Here is a 24,719-nt window from a genome sequence, read left to right as displayed (position 1 = left end):
AATATATAATATATTATTGCATATAAAATTGTTATATTAAATGATCTCATTTTCAATTCATGTTTTGATGGTTTTCTTATTCCCAAATTTTTTAATCAATATTTCCAGATAAAACCTATTTCGGTGTGTATTTTCAAACAATGTTCTCACGATTTTATTAAAAGATTTTTTTTACGGTAAATATTTTGTTAGTTAAGCTGAATATGAAAGATGAAAGAATCTTTTTTTTCTTTTACCATTAAAAAATTTGTGTAATTTTTTATAAAGAAAATACAAAGCCAAACCACCTCATCATACATGCATGTTAAGCAAAGGGCAAGAGAAAGTGAATAGAAAATAGGAGAAAAAACCTAAATTCAAGAAAGCGAGAGCGAGAGAAATAAAGAGTGAAAAATGGAAGAACCAAAATTCAAGACAATAACAGCAAAAACCAAAGTGCAAGAGCGAGAGAAAATAGAAGAGTCAAACCCCAACTTACATGCACATACTTCATTTCGATAATACTGGTGACATAAAAGGGCAAAAAAAGAAATTTCACAAAAAGTAGATCAAATTGGTTATGCATATGAAAAAATCTAAATTCCCTTGAACCTTCTAAAATGGGACAATCGTATGAAACAAAAAGAAAAAGAAAAACCAGATTTGAAAAAGTGAGATTGAAGCAATATACAAATAGAAACAATCATGTCAAAGTTATACCTTGTTGAAATGGTCCCCCCAGATTGTTGATGTGTATTGGAAATCCAATAAACAAATTGCATATGAACACCATAAGCTTTCAACCAAGGCAATAGGAAGTACTAAAGAAGGAAAACACTTCCCTACAAATGTACATACTGATATGCCATGAGCTTCTTTCCCCAATCGGAATACTTGGAAAGCCAAACAATAAGAGTCAAAATGTTTGAAAGGTCTGACAACATCAATATATGTATGCACACCAATTCCAAGTCAAAACTACAAAAACGAATCAGATAATAGCTCAAAACTTCAAGAAAAATGTTCAAGATGCATGACAATTTCAAGCAAATAATAGGCAGCAAAATTTTCATATCAACATATTTTTTGTCGATAGAAAAAACTCAGAACTCGTTTCGGAAACCTTCAAACACATAGCACTCTTTCTTTTCCTTCTTTTTCTTTCCTCTTTTTTTTTTTTTTTTTCCTTTTTTTCTTTCCTTTTGTTTTTGTGTTCTCTACATCTGGAAAAATAATGAGACAAATTTTGAGAAGCAATCAACTACCGAAAAACTTATAAGTAAAATTGAGATTTCAAGAAAACTTATTATGTAGCAAGTACTGTAAAATTTCATTTAAAAAAAAATATATGTGAAGATAGGGGCTAGTAAATCGAAAACAGCCCCCTCATATCTTCTTGTTCTCATTCAGAAGAATGAGAACCTCATGCCATTGCTTGCTGCAAACAAGTTGTATTCTTCAATGGCAGTTTCCTTCTTATTGAAAGCATGACCATTGTCAACAACTTCCACCTCATTATTTCTTGAAAAATCCCCAACATCGTCTTCTTTAGAAGGCGTGAGATTTAATTTACCTCCTGTTGAAAATGCAACAGGCCCTCCAAAATGAAACAATGAAAAGCTTGAGCTATCCTTTTGCAACTTGGAAGAAGTATCATTTTGCTTACTGCCTGGTGGTGAACTGAGTGCATATGGATGTCCAGCGGTACCAGTAACATCTGAATTCGCTACAGAGCTTTCTGCCATTGCACCTGATTTGGTGACCTGATTTCTATCTTCGGCATACGTACCATTGCTGGCTTTCGAAGCCGGGTGATAAATAGGAACCGGGGTAGGATTGAAGACAGGATTAGAAAGCTGATGCAAATGCCCATATTGCATGCAGAAGCGTGGGTTACCGTTCAAACCATACCCAAGAGGATTGGCATATAGACAGTGATTTGAATAGGAGAAAGGCATTATTCCATTTGCATGGGCATGGGCAGTTGCTGGCCATGAAACTGAGTTTTGATGGTAATAACTCATTGATGGAGGAACCTGAAACACTGGAAAGTGAATATTTTGGTTCTGAATCGAAGGAAGAGTCATTTGACATGGGGAATCCAGACTAACAGCCGAGAATCCTGCTTCGAAGTTCTGAGGAACATTTTTGGGTGCATTCCCTTGAACTTTACAACCCTCGTTATCTTGAGAAAGACCAGAATGGTTCTTGCTCCCCATGGCATCACCTCCAATTACTTTATCTATCCTTATCTCATGATTCTCAGAGAAGCCATTCTGAATGGATGCTGAAGATTCTTTTCCTTCTGATTGATGGCTAGCATATTCTGAGTCTGATGTGGAGGAGGATTCTACATTTCCATGGTTCGAGCAGATAGTATTACAGTCTCCTTCACTCGGGCATGATGAGCAGTTATCAGAATTTAAAGAGCTAGTTCCTACTTGGTTACAGGTCCCACTGGATGCCAATGTCATGTCCATGGTTGAATTTGCAGAACACTGTGTTACCTCCTCTTCACATGCGTCGTCTTCTATGTTTTTATGATCCTTCGATTCGTTAGAAAGTCCATTTTGGAAGACTTCATCTGATTCAATACCAGAAGTTGATTCAGTGGAATTAATCTCCTCTTGATCAACTGTACCAGAAGTTACACTAACTTCGCCGCTGGAAAGTTCATGCCTCGACTTCATAACGTCATAATCAGGTTCCGCACCACACTTGAAAGTTGAAGACTTCGATGCAACATTTGAGTCTGAGTTACTTCTAGGATATTTCTTCTGTGATTCCATGGGCTCCCAAACTTTCTTTGAATAAACAAAATCTTTACAAGGAGAATTGTTTAATATGGCAGCTTTGTTTCTCAGTCTTCCGTTATCACGAGAATGATCTCCATAACTGTACTTGTTAGAACGATAACTTTGCTTGGACATATCAAATGAAGATTCCGACTTGCTCAAAGATTTGACATCTCGGTTAACTCTAACAGAAGAAACAAACGGCTCTGCCTTTTTGTTGTTAAATTCATTAGTTTGGTTACAGATGCAGGAACGGTAATCATAAGATACCCGATTGTTGGAAGAGTGCAACTTTTCATTAAACTTAGAGACATGTCGACCATAGGCCTTTAATGAATTTGTTCTTAATTTCCTGTTTGATCCATTTATACTCCTGGAAGGATTTTCCAAACTATCCACATAACATCTTTGCTCAGATTTGTTAATCACCCCATTTTCTGAAACAACCATAAATCGGCGCCTCTCAGACCACTTGAAAGGATGATCTTGAACTTCCTTTGGAAATTTTAATCTCCAGCGAGAAACTTTAAATTGATCACTAGTGAAAGACTCATTTCCATCATTTCCCTCGGTAAGTTTCCCATCAAAGCTATCATCATACGAATTTTGCCCTTCTGAAATGATGGATTCATTTAAAAACATTTCATCCAGAATATCAGAAGATTCAGGCACGCTGGCGTCACATACTTCACTAACTGTATTGGACTCTGGCTCCAAAACGCATGGGGACAAATCCTCCAAGACATCAGAAGGAGCACATGCTTCAGCTGATTCAGAACTTAACTTATCTTTATCCTTTCCTTTTAATCTTTCTTTTCTCCGGAGCTTCTTCTCTCTTTCTTTTGTCCTTTTCCGCTCTTTGCGTTCTTGTTCTTCACGCTTTTCCTTCTCTTCTTCTTCAAGAAGTTTCATCTGCAGCAAATTTCTCAAAGATTAACAGTAAATAGAGATCTTAATTCTTGTAAATAAACTTCTGAGTTTATATAGCCCGCAAGGAAACCTGCTTTTCCAGAGTAATGATTTCTTTGCATGCTATGTGAACTCGTTCTTCCAGTAATTTTAGAGAAAGACACACAAAGATGCTATGTGCATTTTGGCGTGCCGTTCCTTCTCTGAAGGCTTTTTCAACCTGGAAAAGACAACAAGGCATAAGAATAAAAGCAATCTATAATTCCTAGACAAAACTTAGATCAATACCAGTATCGAATTTCCAGTCAAAGAAGCTAGAAGAAGAGATCACATTAGAAAATTCCCTTGATTAATTGGAAAGTGGTGAATAACAGAAGACACTACGACTTTGAAGTTTCATTCAGATTAAGTGTATGAGCTAATCCAACAAGCAAAACATTTTTTCATATATAAGAATCCATCCATTGATAAATGATATATCCAAAGATTACAACATAGATCAACAAAAACCCAATTACAGGTTGAAACAACATGGTGGCCCCGACAAACGAAGATTACAATAAACTAGATGGGAAGGGGATGATAAAAAGGTAATAAAAATAAAAAGATGGAAAATGGATTGTCGTCGCAAGAAAACCATAAAAGGAGAGAACCAAATGAAACATCAACTTCTTCTTCTTTGTTCTTCCTCTTCTTCTCCAGCAAGTGCTCATTCTTTGTTCTTCCTCTTCTTCTCTGGACTCGAGATCCTTGTTCGGCAAACAAGATCGTGCCCAAATCTCGTGAGAGAGCAAGATCATGAGAGGAGAGCAAGATAGTGGAAAGCGAGAGCACGAACAGCGAGATTGGGTCATTCCACGTGCAAGCGAGGGTTTTGTTTTGGCAATTTCACCTGGTGTTGACATCAGCAAAGGGTAAAAAAAACCCTCATTTTCAAAAGGCAAGGCAAATCTCATTTTCCCCTATCAAGTTGGGTTACCCATACAAAAACCACAAACCTTAGCACATCCAATAAACGACCGATCATCGAGCCAAAGCAACGCATTGAGCCACCAAAGAAGGATCGAATAGCTAGTATCAAGCGAACAAAGATCCCTCTCTAAGGATGGATGTTGCTTTTTTCTCATATGAGATTGAGCACTCCAAATTCCAAATCTCTCCGATGCTTTTCTTTTTTTCTTTTGTTTCGAAGACTGCTTGGCTTTCTTTATCCTAGTGGGAATAGCCATAATACCAAGGCCATCTTCTCTAAACCATGGAGCCAAAGTAAGTATGTGAGTCCCCGAATTGAACAGTTCATCCATTTGCTGGGGGATTGAAGTCATACCAATGTGCATTAAGAGGCTCATCAAAGAAATAAGGATTAGGATAGTCAAGAGGGGTCGGTAAAAGGCTAGACAGGTAAAGACTGGTATCGGCATCCAATGGCAAAGCTACAATATTAGGTGAGTGTTTAACACCTAGGCAAAAATGGTTTTTGGAGGAAAAGATGTTGCATGGTTAACTTCAAGCTCAGTTTGATTTAATGGAGAAGAAGAGGAAGAGGAGTGATGGTGGCCGAAATGGATGAAGGAAATGGGGGATTTGGTTGCGTGTGTGTGATTTTGTTTGTCTGAGAGAAGAAGGGTCTGATGGGACCGATGGATGGGGATGTTGGGCTGTCTATGGTTGGGAAAGATGGGATGTGTCATCTAAAGAGGGAGGATTAATAGGTAGTAAAGGAGAAAAAGTTGGAGACTGTTTTGTAGCTTTTTGAGAAGAAAATATAGAGACATGACTGGGGAGATTCAAGGTTCTGAAGGGATGGCTCTGATGGGACCATGGCTGATGGCAGAGGCTCAGAAAAGTTAGTTAAAAGGCGGGATGGGATGGTTTTACCCGCTGGGTTATTACATGATTCAGTTGGGTGAGGGATAATATCCAATTCAATCAATTGCTTGCTATTATCCAAAGGGTAACACAAAGTGGAAGCACAACCGTGGACGGCGGCAGGGATGTTTTTGGGGTCTGAAGGGCTGTTTCTGGTACTTTTTCCGGTAGAAAATTTGCAGGTGAAAATGGTGGAATATTCCGATGGACAACTGCTATGAAACCTACATGTGGGTCTGAATCGAAATAAGGATCAATGAATAAATTCAAAGAAAAAAGATGAAGTGGAGGGGAGCTGGATGAAGGCTGGAAGGAAGCCATTTTTTTACTCAAAATAAAGAAAATGTAATCTGATATTAAATAAACTTAAGTTGAACATCATTCAGGACTTTCATTCAGAATCAAGGATCTACGGAAAAAGGAAGATGAGATATCGCACTGAGCCAAGGTGAATCAGTAGATTTAAATGAATGACGTTAATGGTCATTAACAACCCAATTGTCCATCTAGAACAAGAGAGAAACCTTCCCAAATTGAGAACCCTTTTTATGAATAATGTTACCTTACAAGAAATGAAAATAACCAGTTAAGCCTTAAAAACTTAAGTAACAAACTAACGGAACTAATCAACCCAAATCCAAATCAAATTACATAACGAAGTTACTTAAGAAACAAAGTAACATACTATCTTCCCACAAAATTCATTACAATAAGGCCTCCTGACAAAGATTTCCAAACTCAATGAGAAACACAAAATTTTCAATGGGGTCCCACATCCTTCCACCTGAAAACATATAGCTGTTGGATCCCAACTTCATCCATCTCTATGACCATTGGTTACCCTAGCTTTCCTGGCCCCAACCCTTATGTTTAAGTTTTGAACAAGAAACAACTTTCTTTAATCTAATGAAAAGAGACTAATACTCAAATAAATCATTCTCAACCACAAAATAAAATCTTAGAATAGAAATCATTTGGGAAATTTCTGCATATACAAATTAAAGCTCCTCAATGGATCCAGATTCCCTTGAGGAAGCCATAAATTCTACCCATAATGGTTTAGAGAATATACTTTGAAAATTTACCTCCGTGACATTACTTTAAAACAGAGAGCAACTGAATTACCTCCATGGCAATACTCATTTCCTAATTCTTGTAGATGGATAAAGGGATACTTTGTGACCATGTAATTGCACTCTGTTCTACAAATGGACTAACCTAATTACATCCAGCCCAATCTTTTAAAGCTAGTTTATATATTTTAAGAAGATATGCATTGCTAACTATAGTATCAATATCAATTGATGCAAAAGATTTGTTTACCTCTTGATGAGATACCGATCTATATGAACAAATTACAAGGCATTAAAATAAAATAAACCAAATAAAACCAAGAAAGGAGCCCAAAGAACTATAACAAAGGGCTCCAATCCAAGAGAATAAATCCTTTTCCTAATCGCTAATTACAAAAGATCTAAGCCACCAAGGCCCAAACTGAGCCATTAAACCTATTGACATCCCACACCTTCTCTACAAAACTCTCATTCCCTTCAAAGCTCTATTATTTCTCTCGAGCCAAATCCCCCAAACAACTGCTAAGAATCAAGCCTGCCATAGAAAGTTGTCCCACTCCCTAAAGTCAAATCTCCTCCATCATAGCCCTACACAGTCCTCCTTCCATGCCAAAGAAACTCCAAAAACCCCAAGAAGGGGACTAAATTGAAAGGACTAACCGGATCTCCAAATCATATGGTTCAGATCTTCCACCGGTCCTCACAAAGGGAAACCACTAAGGCCTCAAAAAAGCAAAAATGTCTTTGCATGCAGTCTCAAGTATTAACTCTCTCATGTCGGACAGGCCAGACAAAGAACTTAACCATTTTAGGAATTTTGACCTTCTGAATGAAGGAAAAATGGGATGTCAAATGGAGTCGGTGGGGTACTCAAAGGATGAAAAAGAATAACTAGAAGGAAAGCCCTAAGAAGGATGGGTCCAAAAACGAGGATCCCTCCTAACCCAAGTGATGTGAAGTCTTTGGAACGCAGCACAAATCTAGAGACCCAAGGGAAAAGACCTTTTGGCTACATGGTTTTGGCGATTTCATCATGATTCTAACACCCTATGCCACAAACTTTTGGCAAGCATGATCCTCTTCCTTTTGAATAGACGATGGTTAACAGCATACTAGACACCCGTGGAAAAATATTTCAGATAAACTTCATTTCTTTTCCCAATTTGTTTAGAATGTGGTGGGTGATGGGAGGGATACTTACTCTTGGGAGGATAAGCAGTTTGTTGATAACCCCTCTGCTCCTTATATCTCTGGTTACATCAGTATCATTCGGTTGCTTCAATTCTTTCTCACTTTGTGAAATTGCCATCTTCTCCATGTTTTAATCGTCCGTAGACCAATATGGAAACGTCAAACATTCTAGCTTTGTTACCTTTGTTAGCAAACTTCTTAGCCCCGAAAGGAGGGATGTTCACTTTTGAAGTCTCAATCCATCCAAAAGTTTTCTTTTTTGAAATTCTTTCTTTTTGTGTTTGGTTAGTCCCCATCTTCTCCTCCTCGAGCATTTTCGTTCTTTTTTTAGTGGAAGATTAAGACATCCAAGAACGTCAAGTTCTTTGGTTGGCAGTCTTGCATGGAGGAGCTAACACCTTTGGTCGAATCTTGGCTAGAAGGTTCATGGTGGCCAGACCTATTGTTGTATTCAACGCAGAAGAGCATCGAAGGACCTTGATCATATTTTTTGGACGTGTGTTGTTTGGATTCACTTCTTTGAGGTGTTCGAATTTTGTTTTACCATCTTTCAGCTGCAGGACAATTAAGGATCTCTTTCTCCTTTCATATTTATGCGAGAAAGGGTTTTTTCTTTTTCTTTTTTTCTCTTTTTTTTCTTTTCTTTTCTTTTGTTTTTCCTTTTTTTTTTTTTTTTTTTTTGTGGCAAGCTAGAGTGTGTAGTATTTTGCAAGGTTTTTATGTCAAGAGAAATGATAGAATCGTTAAGGGTTTGGGAGAGATCGTTGGATGATGTTTGGTCACTTGTTAGATTCTACATTTCTCTTTAGACTTCGGTGTTGAAGCCTTTTCGTAATTATACTCTTAGTCTTACACTATTGATCTCTCATGTTTTTGTATCCCAAGAGGTTTTGGGTTCTTCCACTTTTTTTGTATTGGCCAATATGTTTATGGCTTCATTTCTTTGTCTCTTCATCATTTGTAATATCCTGGGTTGTTTTGTTCTTTCCTTCTTTAGCTTCTTTGTATCTATCTATTGGTCTCTCATGTACTACCTCTATGGATATTTCATTCATCAATGAAATGTTTCTTATAAATTATACTTAGTCTAATTTTGCTTCACTGAAGTCCTTTTGTGTAGATTGGCTTCCTTTTGTAGGCCCGTGTATTCTTTCATCTATTTTTTCTCAAACAAGTGTCAAAGTAGCAAATATGAGCATAGCACAACTGAAATAGTATTATAGACTTTGGGGAGAGATTCGATTCTATCACCTCACATGTTAGAAAAAAAAAATGGAAAAAGAAGTGTCAAAGTCAAATTCAATTTATAAAATGACTGTGGTGCACGTGTCAAGTGTTAAAGAGTGTTCAAATAAATATTGAACCCACACATGTAACCAAACTACAATGATTGTGCTTCAATCTTCAAGTAATTGATATTTATATAATAAATTTATAACAAGATAATTCGGATTTTTTTATGAGAAACAAACCATCATAATTTCAAAAGAGCAACGAGTGCTCTGAAATTACATGATGCTATTTCATTGAGATTAAGAAATGTGAGATTGTAATCACAAAAAGAAGTGAATTTACACTATGAGAGAGATGTATACAAAAGGTGATAAAAAAAGGTAAGAAATCTGATTCTTTATCTTCAAATATACATACGATGATTCCACTCATTCCATATGAGCCAAAAGTAGGCTTTGATGATGAAGGTCCACATAATAGCTTTCTCATTCTTAAATGAGTGGCCAATAAGGAGCATGTCAAAAAGGATGAGAGGGTCATTTGGGAAAACCACATGATCAAATGTACAATATCTCATTTGGGAAAACCATATTCAAAATAGTTTGAACTCAAATGAACAATATCTCAATTCACACTTATGTTTGACAATAATTTCTTTATAAATATCGAACACTAAACTTTCAACTTGACATACTAAAATATAAAATTAATTAAACTCCATGGCTTCTTATTGGTATAATTAAGGTTTGACCCTTTGCACGACTTCTTTCTATTGGTTTTTTTTCTTTTTGAAAAGGAAACGTAACTTTTCGTTGATAAAATGAAAAGAGACTAATGCTCAAAGACACAATAATCTTCAAAAGAATAGAGAACTTGCAGGAAAAAAAAAAAGAGGAAAAAAGGACTAACGAGAATACGTCAAAAAGCAATCTCCTAAAACTTAACAAACCAGCTCCAAAAATGAAAGCAATACTAGAGAGTGCATAAACTAAAAGGCCAAAGTCGATAGCAGTCCAATGAGCCGATGAGGTGAGAAGACCAATAAGGCCGGAAGTGTGAGAATTAAACCACAAAACAAACCAGCTTCTTAATTTTTTTATTTTTTTTTTTTTTTTGGATGAGAAACATGGATCATAATTTTATTGATAGAATGAAATTACAAAAGGGCAAAAGATGCCCTGAAGAGTTACATGATGCTATTCCAATGTGTAACAAGAGATGTAAGGTCGTAATCACAAAAGAAATGAGTGAATTTACACTAAGTTAAAGATGTACACAAAAGGTGATCAAAGAATTGTGGAAAATCATTCATTTTTACTTCGAATATGCAATGGTTACGTTCATTCCAAACAAGCCAAAAGAAGGCTTTGATGATGGAGGTCCATAGAGTTGCTTTCTCATTCTTGAAAGGATGACCAATGAGCGTCATTCAAGAGAGTGGTTGGGTTGTTGGAAAACACCATAGGATAATTGATGCAAGGATTTTTCCCAAAAATCGCCAGCAAAATCACAATATACTACCATGTGCATAATGGTTTCACAGCTATGGTGGCAAAGAACACATCAAATTAGGAGTAGACACGAAATTACCCCCGCACCCAAGCGGAGCGGCGCTTGCTATGCGCTACACTCGGCGCTCAAAGGCTGAGAGCAGAAAAACAAAGAAGCGCCACAGCGCTACCCTGGAGTCCCGCGGTGCTCCAGATATTGACGCACAATGAGAGCCTCATGCGCGCTTTGGCCTGTGGCCAGAAAGGCCAAAGCACAGTTGCACTTTGCTATAGCACAATTGCGCTCCCTCACATCTATAAATGCATTTCTTCATCTTTTTAGGGTTTTTTATACTAAATTCCATGGAGGCCGAGGAGAGACTTTAATTTCATCTCCCTTCATATTTATAACATCTTAGGGTTAGTTTTTACTTTTGTTTTGGGTTGTATTTCATGGGTTTGAACCCTTTTCCTCCTCATCCTTTGTCTATGAAGATGTTGAGGTAAGTTTTTCTTGTGCTTGGGAGATAACCAATGTAATGACTTTGAGGATTCTTTGAATGAATTCCATGTTTTGATTTATGCATTTTGAATCCGTTTGAACTCTTGATGTATGTTTATTGGTTCGATTGACACTCTTTCCTTTGAATCTATGTTGAATGCTAAAGATTTTAGGCTTGCGTGATGTCTGGACTCTTCGTCTAGCTTAAGTCACTAAGAAACAAATAGTGAATCTCACATGAGGGTTTATAGTCTAGTCTTGAATCTTAAAATGCATGATTTGGTTTGATTCAAAGAACTTAGGTTAATTAGGTCGGGTCCGATTAATTAACCACACAATGGAAACCTAGGGCTTAACGCAAATGTAATTGATTCTTCACATCTGCTAAGGATTCCATAGGATTGATTACATTTAGTTAATTGGAGCTTCGTTAAAAGTTCTAATTATACTTAGGTCACTTGCATGATTCGGTCTCAGCTAGTTGTCCACCTTTGTAGAGGATAGTTACAGCGAGTCAAGCATATTGTTGTGTAAAGCATGATCGATATGAGTTAATAAAATTAGTCCGATGATAAGAAATTACATAGGAACCCAATTACTTTCAAGAGCAAGAATCCCCGATCCTTGAGTACATTTACCAACTTTATTTTACTTTCTTGCAAGTTTATCTCTATCCACACCAAAAACCCCCATTTACCGCTCTAGCTAGGAAATTAGCTTAACGAAACAAATCATTCACGCTTCCCTGCGATCGATTCGGACTTAACACTATTGCTTCATCTTTGTAGTAATAGAAGTAGTTCAGTATTATAAATTACTTTTGATTTGTGGCTCTTTTTAGGAATTAAACGACACCAGAAAAGGAATCAGTCAACGTCGGCTGTATTGATGCTTCCATTGCTGACTTCCCATAAAAAGAATCGGACTTTTTTTGGGATAGGTCCTTTCCAAATATTTTTATAAAGGGCAACGTTCATATCATTACCATTTGATGCAAGATGAATCGAGAGAGATTTTTTGGTGAACTTGCCAAATATATCAAGGATCCATCTCCAAGAATCCTTTATTGTATGGCTGTTGGGCAGCACAAGAAGAGTGGATAAGACCGACCATTCAATAATCTCACTATCAATGAGGTTTCTTCTAAGACCAAGGTCCCACGCTCCATAGCTATTGTTCCAGCATTGGGCTATGGTAGCCTCTTTTTTCATTGAGAGAGCATGAAGTCTAGGAAAGGCATCCTTGAGTGGTGTGGAGCAAACCCAAGTGACATTCCAAAAAGATGTACATTCACCATTGCCAACAATGTGATTTATATTTTTGTGAATGAGATCAATCTGCCTAGCAATGTACTTCCATGGACTTTTAGCCAATCGAAACCGACTGCTTTGTGGTTGGAGAGAAAGGCCATATTTAGCATGAATTAGGATTCTCCAAAGGGCATCTTCCTCAATGTGATATCTCCAAATCCACTTGGCTAAAAGACTCATGTGTATCTCTTTTTCAATTCAATCAAACCAAGGCCTCCTTCAATAGTGGGGAGCTGTAACTTTTGCCAATTAATTGAGTGAACACCTCTCTTATCTTCGTGCCCATTCCAAAGGAAATTCCTGTACATCTTATCAATCTGTTCCGAAACCTTGGAGGGGATTTTGAAAAGAGAAAGGTCATAAGTAGGTAGGTTACTAAGACTGGCTTGTATAAGAGTGAGACAAACACCTTTGGAGATATATTTACCATGCCAACAATTAAGGTGCCTCGCAATCTTTTCAATGATAGGTTCCCAAGATGGAATAGAGAAAGATTTGTTATTAAGGGGTAAGCCAAGGTATGTCGAGGGCCAAATGCCAACCTTGCAACCAAAAGATGATGCCAAAGAATTAACAGTTCCCTCCTCAATATTAACGCCTAAGAATTCAAATTTGGCATGGTTTATACGATGACCAGAAATCTATTCAAATGACCGAACAATCTCAAACAGATTGGCAAGCTTCTCCTTGTCCAATGAAGAGAATAAGATGGTATCATCAGTAAACTGCAAATGACTAATTTGTAGGCAAGAGTTCCTGACAATAAAACCTTCAATATGACCATTGTCTAACCCTTTTGTAAGCATACAACTCAAACAGTCAACCACTAACATGAATAAGAATGGAGAAAGGGGATCCCCTATCTAAGGCCACGAGTAGCTTTAATTTTGTCCCTAGGCTTTCCATTGACGATAATGGAAAAGTTTGCAGTTGATAGGCAGCCCATAATCCATCTCCATACAGAACCAAATCCTTTGACATTCATAATCTCATCCAAAAATTCCCAATCAACCATATCGAAGGCCTTTTCAATATCAAGTCTAATCACCAATCCTCTTCTATTAGTGTTGGAGTAGAGGCCAATCAGTTCATTTGCTATCAAAGAGGCATCAATGATTTGTCTACCCTCCACAAAAGCAAATTGATTCTTGGAGATCGTATGCGGGAAGACTTTCTTCAGACGTTCAGATAGAACCCTAGCAATAACTTTGTATAAGCAAGTGGTAAGGCTTATCTGCCTATAGTATCCAACTCTCCTGGCATCAATCATTTTAGCAATCAAACAAATATAAGTCTCGTAGAGATTAGCGTTGATAATAGACTTCTCAAAATAATCTTGGAACACTCTTTTAATGTCGTCTTTAAGGATGTTCCAATGCTTTTTAAAGAACTCGCAAGTATAGTCATCTGGTCCAGGAGACTTATTATTCCCCAAGTCTGATATACCAACTTCTAAACTTCGCTTCCAAGAATACAACTACTAGGAGAAAAACGCAACTTCAAACAAAACAATAAGGCTTAGGCTCATAAACACGAGAAAACCTCAAAAAAAAAAAAATTCAATTCCTGGACAAAACCACAAAGCTACGAGTTAACTAAAGGAGAATGCGGAGGAATTGATTCCATCTGAAAACCACATTTTTCAATCAAATCGGAGAACTTGGCAGGAATTTTAGGAAACAATTTTGCTTGAATATTTTCACCCTTCTCAAACAAAGTATCAAAACCATCTGCCAAGCAAACCTCTGGAGTATCCTCAACAAAATCATCTTGTGCTAGAGAATCCAAAATATCCTCACTGCTTAAACTAACATCCGAATCTCCATCAAAATCTTAACCAGAAGGAGTGTCTTTAGGAGGTGGACGGCTATAAACTCCTTTTAGAGAAGTAATATTTAAACCTAGAACTTTAATGATTGATTGAATGAAGTTTGAACAAGAAGGCAAAAGATGTGGATTGTCTGCCAGATGTGGATCAGCTAATAATAGATGTGTACATGACTCCTCCAAAATATCTTTTGGTTTAACTGAGGCTTCTTTCTATTGGTTTAATTAAGGCTGGCCTCCTTTTTTGAGGTTGCCTTTATGAAGTATTAAGGCAGGCTATTCTTCTCCAGGGAGTCCAAGTTTCAAGTTGGTTTGATTTTTAACTTTGTGCATGAAGAAGAAACTTCTGTTCTCCTCGTTAATTAAATAAATTCTCTTTGATCAAGGATGTATTAATTTGCTTGAGGAGCAAAGCATTAATTTCAAAGTTTTAAGGTGTTTCTCATCCAATAATAGTAGACTTTCAGTTGTCTTCTTTCAAGTGTTGTTGTTTTTCCACTAAGTTCTTGAATGGCAGCTATAAATTCGAATCTCACTTTTATTCTCCAAGTAAACCCTGTTTCAAGATTGGTTCAGTTTTCAACATTGTGCATGAAGATGAAGCTTATTCTCCTCCTTTATTAAAATTCTATTAGTTCAAGGTTGCACCACTATGCTAGAGGAGTGAAGCATTAAGTTAAAGCTTTTAAGGTATTTCCTCTTTCACAAAGACTTTTTGGTTGTCTTCATCCAAGAGCTGCAGTTCTTTCACTAGTTCCATGGAAGTGTAATGATCATTCATCCAAAAATTGAACTATCATTCATCTATTCTTAGTTTATTTTGTCATTCCCCCCTTTTAAGGGTATTTGTATCCTGAGCATTAGTCGCTTTTAATTATATTAATGAAAGCTCCGTTTCCTTTTAAAAAAAAAGCAAACTCTAGAGTGTTGTCTGATATAGTATACCAAAGATATTTTAATAACCGTAACATATATCCACATATAAATCTAATAACAAATCAAATACAACAAGCCAAATATTTCTAGACATTCAAATGTAAACGAGTTATGGATTCCTCTCTCTTGAAATTAGTTAGGTACCTCCTAACAAGAAAATATACAAAAACACTAAAATAACTATATTGCAATATAGAAAAATTACAATATAAACAAGTAATTCAAGGTTCTTGCACCCTCCCTCTTGATATCTCTCGCAACCCCTAATTCACTCACAAAATACCTACCTACCTCATTCCCCACTACCTCTATTCTTTACTAAACTTCATAACCACCTCCCTACCAAATTACTATTACACCCTTACTACTATGATAATAGTACTATCCTACTAATATTCCTAGCATATTCTCTACCAGTACCGTCACAGAATCACAACCTCATCAGAAATCTGAAAGATGACGATACTGATAGCCTTTCATCCTCAAAACAGAAACAATGGGAAATTAGCTTTGGACAATAGCTTCACAGTGTGTTCCTTATGTGCTTATTTTTTAGATCAAGGCTCAATCTCCCCTATATTTGGCAATTTGGGAAAGCTTCTCAAGAGAAGGTCAGGTTCTTCCAATGGGAGCTAGCACATGGGACACACATGATTTGATTCAGTGGAATGCCCCTTACTATTCTCTCTCCTCCATACTTGCCAAAAGGATTATGAGTTTCAAGTCCACATATTCATCCATTGCTCCATAGTCCATAGCTTCTAAGGCTTTATGCACATCAACTTCAAATCCACCACGGCCTTGCCTACATCCATCTACAACCTCTTATCTGGAGTCCTACTAGGCCACCCATTCCACAACGAGCAGCAAACCTTTGGTTGTGCCAGGTGAAAGCCTTTTTTTTCCTTTAAGAGAAGAGACACTACATTGAATAAAATGAAATATGGGGAAACCCCAAGCACCTATAGGTGTTTACAAAAGAGATTTCCACAAGCACCTATAGGGGAAGCCTTCTTTTGAAACCTTTGGCTAGAAAGAAATCACAAATTTTTCGAGGGGTTTGCAACTTTTTTTCATTCTGTTGTGAACAATGTCGCAAGGGATATATATTGGTGCAAATGTTTCTGTCTTTTTTATTATAATAGTGATGAGACTTTTAGCCAAGTAGAAATCCCTTTAGTAAATCCATTTAATTAACCTATTAGTAAACTGCAGTAACTAGACTTCAACATCCAAAATGTTTAAACATTACAATATGGATCATGCTTTTTGGAGCCCTAAACTGCTCTTCAGTCTTGCAACAAAAACTGCCCTCCCATTTTCTTTCTCCCAATCATTGTGCCTTGTGCAAATCAGAAGTGGAAGATCTACAACACTTGTTCTTTGATTGTATTTATTCCAGAAACTGTTGGAGATTTCTCTTTAAAAGCTTCAATATATGTTGGATATTCGACAACATTTTTAGAAGCAATGTGCAGCAGATTCTTATTGGTCCTGTTCTCAAGAAATCTTCAAATCTGTTATGGATCAATGCAGTAAAAGCCTTGCTAGTTGAACTATGGTTTGAAAGAAATCAAAGAGTTTTTCAAGACAAAGAAACTCCTTGATTCGTTCGTTTTGAGGCTGCCAAACTTAACGCTTCACAATGGTGCTCTCTTTCTAAAATATTTGCAGCACACTCTCTCGAAGATATATGCCTAAATTGGCAAGCTTTCATCCATTCGGAGTGACAGAAACATAAAGTGAAGGGTCTTTTCTCTCCAGCCAAGAGTGGTCTAGCAGTTTAGCTTTTTGTTCCTGTCTTTCACTTGTCTTGTATTAAGCTCTTCAAAGGGTGTTTTCAACACCTCTTTTGTTTTTGGTCTTTTTGTAAGAATTATTCTTATCATTGTTATTAGATTTAGTTTGGTTTGGATATGATGAGGACGCTAAGGGGGTGTCAACCTAGTTGAGATGCCCGGGTGCGCCTCCTGATTCTTTGTTATGTATCGCTTGTTTTCAAGTACACATCTCTTGTACTTTCTTTTTATTCATTAATAAAAAGTTATGTTTCCTTTCAAAAAAAAAAAAAACATCCAAAATGTTTAAATGTTTTGAGAATTTCTCCTCCTATTTTTCTTCTCCCTAGTTCTCTCCAATTTTCCCTTATCCTATATTGTGTCATTTCTAGCATCCACCTCTTTATCCTTACTCACTAGCCTAAATGGGTAAAACCATAATTATTTGGACTGACATAATCTTCACTATTAAGTCTTGGGAGAAATTAACTGGAAGATGTAGCCAACTTGGCTGGATATTAGACCGCCTTTCTGCATCTCATTAAATGATACTTAAAGATTATATATATATATATATGTATATATACATTTGAACCAAGAATTGCATCTGAAAATGTAGCATAAAATTTTTTCCCCTGATTCCATAGATGATGTAATTTAACTTGTAATTTAGGATTTAACCGAGGATTTGGGATATGATTTTAAGGTATGTTAATCTTCTTCAGTTTTTTGTCATCAGAAGTTCTTCCGGTTGAAGCTTACTTTGAAGCCTTTCAGTGAGTCTTTCAGTGGGTGTTTGTTCACCTTTTTTTCACTTTCAGTGGATTTTTGACAGCTCGATTAAGGTCAATGGTTTCCAGTTTGGTTGGCTATTTTTAGAATATATTCCTCAGCTGTTTTGTTCAATTGCAGTGATAGTTTTCTTTGAGGAGTTCCACTTTGGAAGATTTCTTTGAGTCTTTCAAGATTAATTGCTTTCTTGGTTTTTGGTTTGAATTCGCCTGAAGTTTTGCCTTCTCTTGTTTTATTTGGTTTAGTTCAACTTTCTGTGTAGATCTTACACTTTGATGTAAAAAGATGTGTCGTCTTATTTCTATATTTTTGTATCTTGAGCATTAGTCTCTTTTCATCATGAATTTTTTTTTCCTTTTCCCAAAAAAAGAAGTTTCTCTGTACCAATGTGCCTAACTGCTAAGTATATCCCTGCTGCTTAATAAAATTTCTCAAAACAAGAGACTCTAACATGTGATTTGACTTTGAGAGAATAATATCACAAATGCCAATTGGCAAGAAAGCACACGCCAAGAAGATTGCAGATAACATGCCTGTTCTTTAAAGATGACAGTTGCAGCATCCAGAAGAAACTCGCGAGCCAGTTCAGGACTCTTTGCATGCTTTTGAGGACGAGAACAATCTCCATCCAAATCATTTGCATCTTTATCAATCGAATCGTCCTCCTAAAAGACACAATTCAGTGAAGCAATTAGAATTGCCAAGATTTAGAAGACGAAACCATTTGTCACCTACAAGAATTTCAAGTTCATGAAATATATAATGTTTCAGATAGTTCCTTTCATAGCAGAAACAAGAAACCCATTCATTATTGCAAATACGAATGATATACAAAAGTTTTCGGCAGGTAAAATCCTAGAGAGACAAAATTACAAGAAAGAGAACAACCTCCTCCTCCTCAGCCTCTTCAGCATGCTCAAAAAACCTCCTAATATTTTCCCCTCTCGTGATTGTAACAAATCCATCACCAACTGTAAGCCTGCGATGAACACATTGTTGACCTTTCAATGCATGCGCTTTCACTGAGAGCTCAGTGCAGCGTCCATCCAATTTCCAAGCTCTGAGGGTGATAAAACATGAACTCAAACCACCAAGATCTAGGCCATTTATTTTGACACTCCCATTCATGCCAACATTTTCAAATTCTAGAATGTCAGATTTTCCTTCTCCTGTTCCAACTGCCCACTCAAAATAATGATATGTCTCCACAGAGTCGGCAAAAGTTTGACGCCAATCAGCCTGGATTGTGTCATCCGATACCTGAGACAATGGCAATTATAAATTCTTTCATGCTGATTGCAAAAAGCACACAATCTAGAGAAACCTTACTTGATCTATGCAGTCATTATATTTATAGTTCATATTAATTGTAAAGTTTACTTTATAATCATGATGGTAGAAGAGCACTTAAAGTTGAAGAAAAGTGCAAGGATGCACCTCATAATTAAAGGCCATATCTGCAACGCAAAACCAACTAGTGCAGCAAGGCTCTCTCCTTATGCGCTTCAGCTCCTTTAGTTCTTTGAACTCACGGATAACATTTCTTCTGCAATCTCTACAGAACCTCTTGCTGTCAAACCTGTGAGATAATCAACACGTAAGAGGCAAAAAAGAACAATAATTACGAGGAAAGAAAAATGCAGACAAGAAAACATAAATACTATTAGAATAAACAAGGCTTGTTTCCTATACTCCTCATCAACTACAACAATCCGATGTTCCTGAAGGGACTCATCAACTACAACAATCCTAAGTACTATTTGAATTTGTGCAGATAAGTGTTCGCAGACTATGCAAAAACATAACACATACAACCAATTTTTTAAGAGACTTTTGAGGCTTACACCTTGAGGCACACTTCAAGATCAGGCTCAAATTTTTAGGCTCAAGTCTTGGGCCTCTTTAAATCAAAAGAGGCTTACGTCTCTTAAAGAAAAGGTTTATGGCTCCATGTGATGCACTGAACAGACGTAAAGACTAGAATGTCTGGAAAAGTAATAATAGTTTGCTACATTCTTAAAAAAAATATAAAAGTACACGTGTATTTTTTTAATGAAAACAACAACTTTAATTCATAATAAATGAAAGAATACATAGGCATACAAAAAACCAAGCCCTAAAAGGACACCCTATTAAAGAACGGGGCTGCAATTGCAAAATAGTACCTACGGAATAGTTACAAAAGATCTTTGAAATCAAAGTCCAAAGAAAAACATGAAATCTAACCAGTGACCAAACATCACTTATGTATTTCATATCAATATAATACAAGACGGTACTTTAGCCCATTACTACTTTTACCAAGGCTTTAGAAACACCTTAATGACAAAATAATATACAATAAGTTGGGTTTTTCTTTCTTTCTTTCTCTTTTCTTTTTTTCTTTTTTTTTTTTCTTTTTTTGTAAGGATAGAACTGAGCTTGCAATGGGGGAAAAAAAAAGATCACAAAAAACATAACGAGATTAAAAAAAAATGCTCCAACCCAAATAATAAGATTGAGGGTAGTTACAAAAGTCTCTGGAAGCAGACACCCAAAGAGAGGTATTAAACTTGGCAAGAAACTACACCTGTTTCCATGATCTCTCAACCCCTCTAACCATTCTATTATCCACCCCTCTCTAGCTAAATGGTCTACAAAAAAATAATAAGAAGAAGAAAAAGAGAAAGGAAAAGACAAAAAAAAATAAGAAAAATAAGAAAAGGAAGCAAAACTACTTCATTGATATGGTGAAATGTGTACAAAACAACCTATCAACAGATAATTATATGAAGCGAGTCCAATACTCTAGGAAAGTAGATAAACTATTATTACAGAAAGGTTGATTTAACTTCCACCAAGATAAAGCCAGGAAAGAAATAGATTCAATAATGTCTTTTTCTCCCCTTTAAAGGGATGTACTATAATCCCATGTTTCTTATCGTTGAAGATGCGGCAATTTCATTGCATCTAAAGGCTCCAAAAAAAGGCTCTCATGAAGTATAACCAAAGGGTCTGTTTCTCCTCTTTAAACGGATGACCCATTAATACACATGATAGAAGGGAGAAAATGTTCCCAGGGCGAGTCAATATTCATGTTCCATCCGAATTTAGAAAGAATAATCCAAAATTCATTTGCAAACCAGCAGTTGATAAGATAGATTTATCCTTTGTGATTCCAGATTCTTCATACAAATAGGACAGCAGTTAGGAGACAAGTATATCCATGGAGATTTCTTCTGTAAGACAAGTAGGATGTCATGAGTGTTTATGCTGGAATAACTGAGCTCCCAGAGGAAAAAATATTTAATATTTTCTGGATAGGTACCACTCTAAATGTGTGTATAAAAACCGTTAAAAGTCCTCAAATCAGCTGAAGCCGACTTTCTTCTGAGGAACTTGCAGAGAAAACCTCATCATTTTCTAAAAGCCAGCACCATTTGTCATCACAACCATTAGGTGTAAAAGCCTCAATAAGATTTGACAAAGACGTTCATTCCACACTCACACCAAACATCTCCAAAGTCCCGTCAAACAATGAGAAAACTTGCATCTCTCAAGGATTTGACCCAAATCTTCAGCTGCTTCCCTACAAGTACCTCACTGCGCCTAATCAAAAAATAATTCTCTGAATGTAGCCCAAGGTGTTGACTCTCCCACATAAAAGACTTGTCATGCAGTACCTTCTTGGAAACATTTTATCTTCCACAAGTAGTAGAATAGGAGGAGAAAAGAGGGACAAGAAAACCCTTTGGAGAGACTAGAAAACCAACGAGATATAGCTCTATTACCTAGACGAAGATGGACCGCTCCCAAAATAGCAAAGTGAGTCAACGCCTCCAAGGCTTCCCTATCCGACAAAGCACGTTAGACACCAAAGTTAAGCATATGCAATTACTTGAATAAGAAATGACTAGAGACGAGAGGAAGCAAGTACAATTGAGGAAACGAGTTACAAATGGGAGTATCATGCAACCATCAGCCTTTCCGGAAATATGTGTTTCAACCATCTCAAATAGAGTTGTAAACAAAATTAGAGAATAAAGAACCACTAGAAGCGATATACTTCCAAGAGTTTCTAAATGTGCCTTTCAAGACCATAGCCACAATCCATTCGAAAAAGTGAGGGTCATACTTGCTCACTGTAATCTTGTGCCAAGAGTGTTTGGCTCATTTAGAACAAACAACACCAAAATCCACTCCAAACAACGTGAGGTCTGCCAACAAAAACCGGAAAATCCTACAATTTAATCCAAAAAATCCTCTTTAATGTTAGGCCAATGAGCATGACCTCCCCACAAATAGTTCATAATACTTCCCATACATCGACCTACAATAATTGAAAGAGAAAAAGCACCTTCCGTTGCTTCCAATACATTTTATTATCAACTCATCCCACTTTTAGCCAAAGAGTATGAGCTCTTCAAAAATATTTCACAATACTTCCCATAAGTCAACACCACAATAATTGAAAGAGAAAATGCACCTTCCAATACTTCCAATACATTTATTGTCTACTCATCCCAAAGGATTAGAAGCTGTCCCCTATTTGTTCATTCCAATCTGATTGTAGATTGCACAAATTTGTACACCCAAAAGGGGCATACATACCATCTTAAGTATATATAATCATAGAAAGAATGCAATTACAGAGGAATTTTCTTGGCTTGTAAACTACAATCTACTTAAGTTATAAGTTCCTTAACTAAAACCATATCTATACAATAAATCAAGACAGCTGTAATTCTAGATTTTTTTTTTTTAAAGAAATCACGTTTCCAAGCAGAAAAGTGGATACACCTACACGCGCACACTGGGCCAGCATTCTACACTAGCTTATATCTTCCAAATGCATTAAAATAAATCAGTAAAAGAAAAAATATATAATAAAAATTGAAATAGAAATAAACAGATTTATTCTTATAAGAAGTCGAGCTTCTATTTGTCATGTTAGTGTTGCTCAAAATTTGTTCATGCTACTTCATATCCAAAGATTATATTATCAATCAAATCTCCATGGAGCATCAACTATCACATTTTCCTTTCATTAATTTAAATGCAATGCATGAAAAAAGGATGAGCATCAGATAGACACCTGTACATTAGCCTCTCAATAAAATCTTCTTCTTTCATCCTTAGAAGAGATTGTCGAGTCTCTTCTCCTAATGCTGACCAGAAATCAACCAATGTATCACAAGAAAGCCTGGCAGTGTGCAAGGCACATGTTTCCCTAGTTCCATGTCCCCTACCATAACTTGTTGTTCCCTGACTTATCCAACCTCGACCTCCCCCACCACAGGCATCTGGATAAAGCAACTCTCGTTCTCGCTCCCTAGCACGCGCGCTATCAAAGACCTGCTTTAAGGAAAACCTTAGCCATTAAAAGGATGAGGTAATATGGAGTGTCCAATAGCAAAGAACCAAAAATAAGCACTCTTACATTTTGGAGACCCAGGAAAGAATGCGAACACAAATAGCAATCCAAAAGTGTCAGCACCCCGTCACGTGTTGTGGTCAAACCACCCCAAGGATGGACGGACGGATCTTGAATTTCATCTTGAAACCCATTAACAGATAATGATCCATCACATGCTTGATTCTTTGAAACCCCTAATCTGTTGCAGGAATGATTCACACATGTTTTTCCTTGTTGTAAAGACTTCCCATATATGACAATCTGCAAAAATCCTTCAAGCAGCAAACCATTACATCTAGAGCAGTACATATTCTTACGAGCTTGCTCAAAGAGAGTTTGCTTGTCAATTCTCAGGAGTTTTTGTCTAGCTTGGGGAAGCAGGTCACTCCAAAACTACATTGAGAGTAAACACAACTTAATTAATTAATGGTCAGTTCACCACATTAGTTCCAACTAATGCTGGAATTAGATCATACTTATTCCGACTAATTATTTAAGGTCACAATGAAACAATGTGCTACTTTAGTTTCCCTACAAAGAATATTTGTTGTTCATAGAGCAACATGTTAAGGAAATTTGAAAAATCAGTAATCCTATTCTGGGTTAAAAAAACCGAGAGGTCTACAGTGCAAACTCACACATCTAAAATGCTAGATACTCCTTCGGTGGACTATATTGGCGGCAGTTTTAAATCCAGACTTTTATGAACTACAATTCAGGCAAAAATACATAGCAGGAAAGTGACAAAAATCCAGCACAGGAAAGTGATCTATAATACTGGCAATTACTCCCAAAATAAGAACAAATAAGGAAACCTCCAATTGCATCTTCTGGCAACGAAAGAAATGAATACCTTCTGGAGCTGATTGTAGCTAACATCGTCGCGATGCTGGGACCAAAATCCATTGGCCGAGAGCGAGTATATAGCCGATGACCCACCATTTAAATGGTCATTTTTTTGTGTTAACCCAGGCATCTTTCAAGTTCTCATAGTTGCATTTCTCAATCCTTTCATTACCTCACAACCCGAAATCTACCCAATCTGATCGACAGCCAAAAAAAAAAAGCCCAAAATGGACAGTAGCTAAGAATTACAATCGCAATAGGTAATTGGAACAAAATATCAGATCGTCGGCGGATCGAAATAACTCCGTCCAGAAGCAAATCTGATCGAGACTACGAGGCGATGGATTATATCGAATTGGATTGGATGCGATTGGACTAGATTGAAATAGCATAATATAAACGGAATTGAAGGGTCATCAAATAGAAGATTCAAAACGAGGGAAAATGGATGTAGGGGTTTCTGGTTGATGACGATGAGATTCGGCTGCTACGTTTATATTGCTCGCTAGAGAGAGAAATAGAGAGGAGGAGGAGAAGAAGAAGAAGAAGAAAAATGAGGCTGGGTGGAGAGAGGAGAAAGGAACTGTTATATCATTAATTAACCGAATCATCAATTTTCTTTGTTTTTAACTTATATTTGGGTTAAATTATAAATTTTCTCCCTCAACTTTCGAAAATTGCATATTTAATTCATATGAAACACAGATGCAAAGAATCAGTATCATACACTTATCAGATACCGATATTTATATTTCTCAGATACGTATTTGACATGCGATTTGATGTATCTATAC

At 36.7% G+C, this 24,719-nt stretch overlaps 1 protein-coding gene across 1 annotated transcript; it reads right to left on the bottom strand.

Moving 5' to 3' along the window:
• Positions 1-1,019: 1,019 nt before the first annotated feature.
• Positions 1,020-24,510, bottom strand: LOC120073308. The gene is made up of 8 exons (XM_039026062.1): positions 23,933-24,510; positions 23,104-23,472; positions 22,759-23,018; positions 19,122-19,263; positions 18,573-18,944; positions 18,218-18,349; positions 3,775-3,903; positions 1,020-3,686 (listed from the first exon to the last, which is right to left on the bottom strand). The coding sequence occupies exons 1-8, from the start codon at positions 24,053-24,055 to the stop codon at positions 1,386-1,388; spliced, it is 3,828 nt and encodes a 1,275-aa protein (XP_038881990.1). The 5' UTR covers positions 24,056-24,510; the 3' UTR covers positions 1,020-1,385.
• Positions 24,511-24,719: the final 209 nt, after the last annotated feature.

This window comes from Benincasa hispida, chromosome 3 (genome assembly GCF_009727055.1).
Source record: "Benincasa hispida cultivar B227 chromosome 3, ASM972705v1, whole genome shotgun sequence".
NCBI classification, from domain to species: Eukaryota; Viridiplantae; Streptophyta; class Magnoliopsida; order Cucurbitales; family Cucurbitaceae; genus Benincasa; species Benincasa hispida.
The sequence above is the reverse complement of the archived record's forward strand: the minus strand, read 5'-3'. Positions and strand labels throughout refer to the sequence as shown.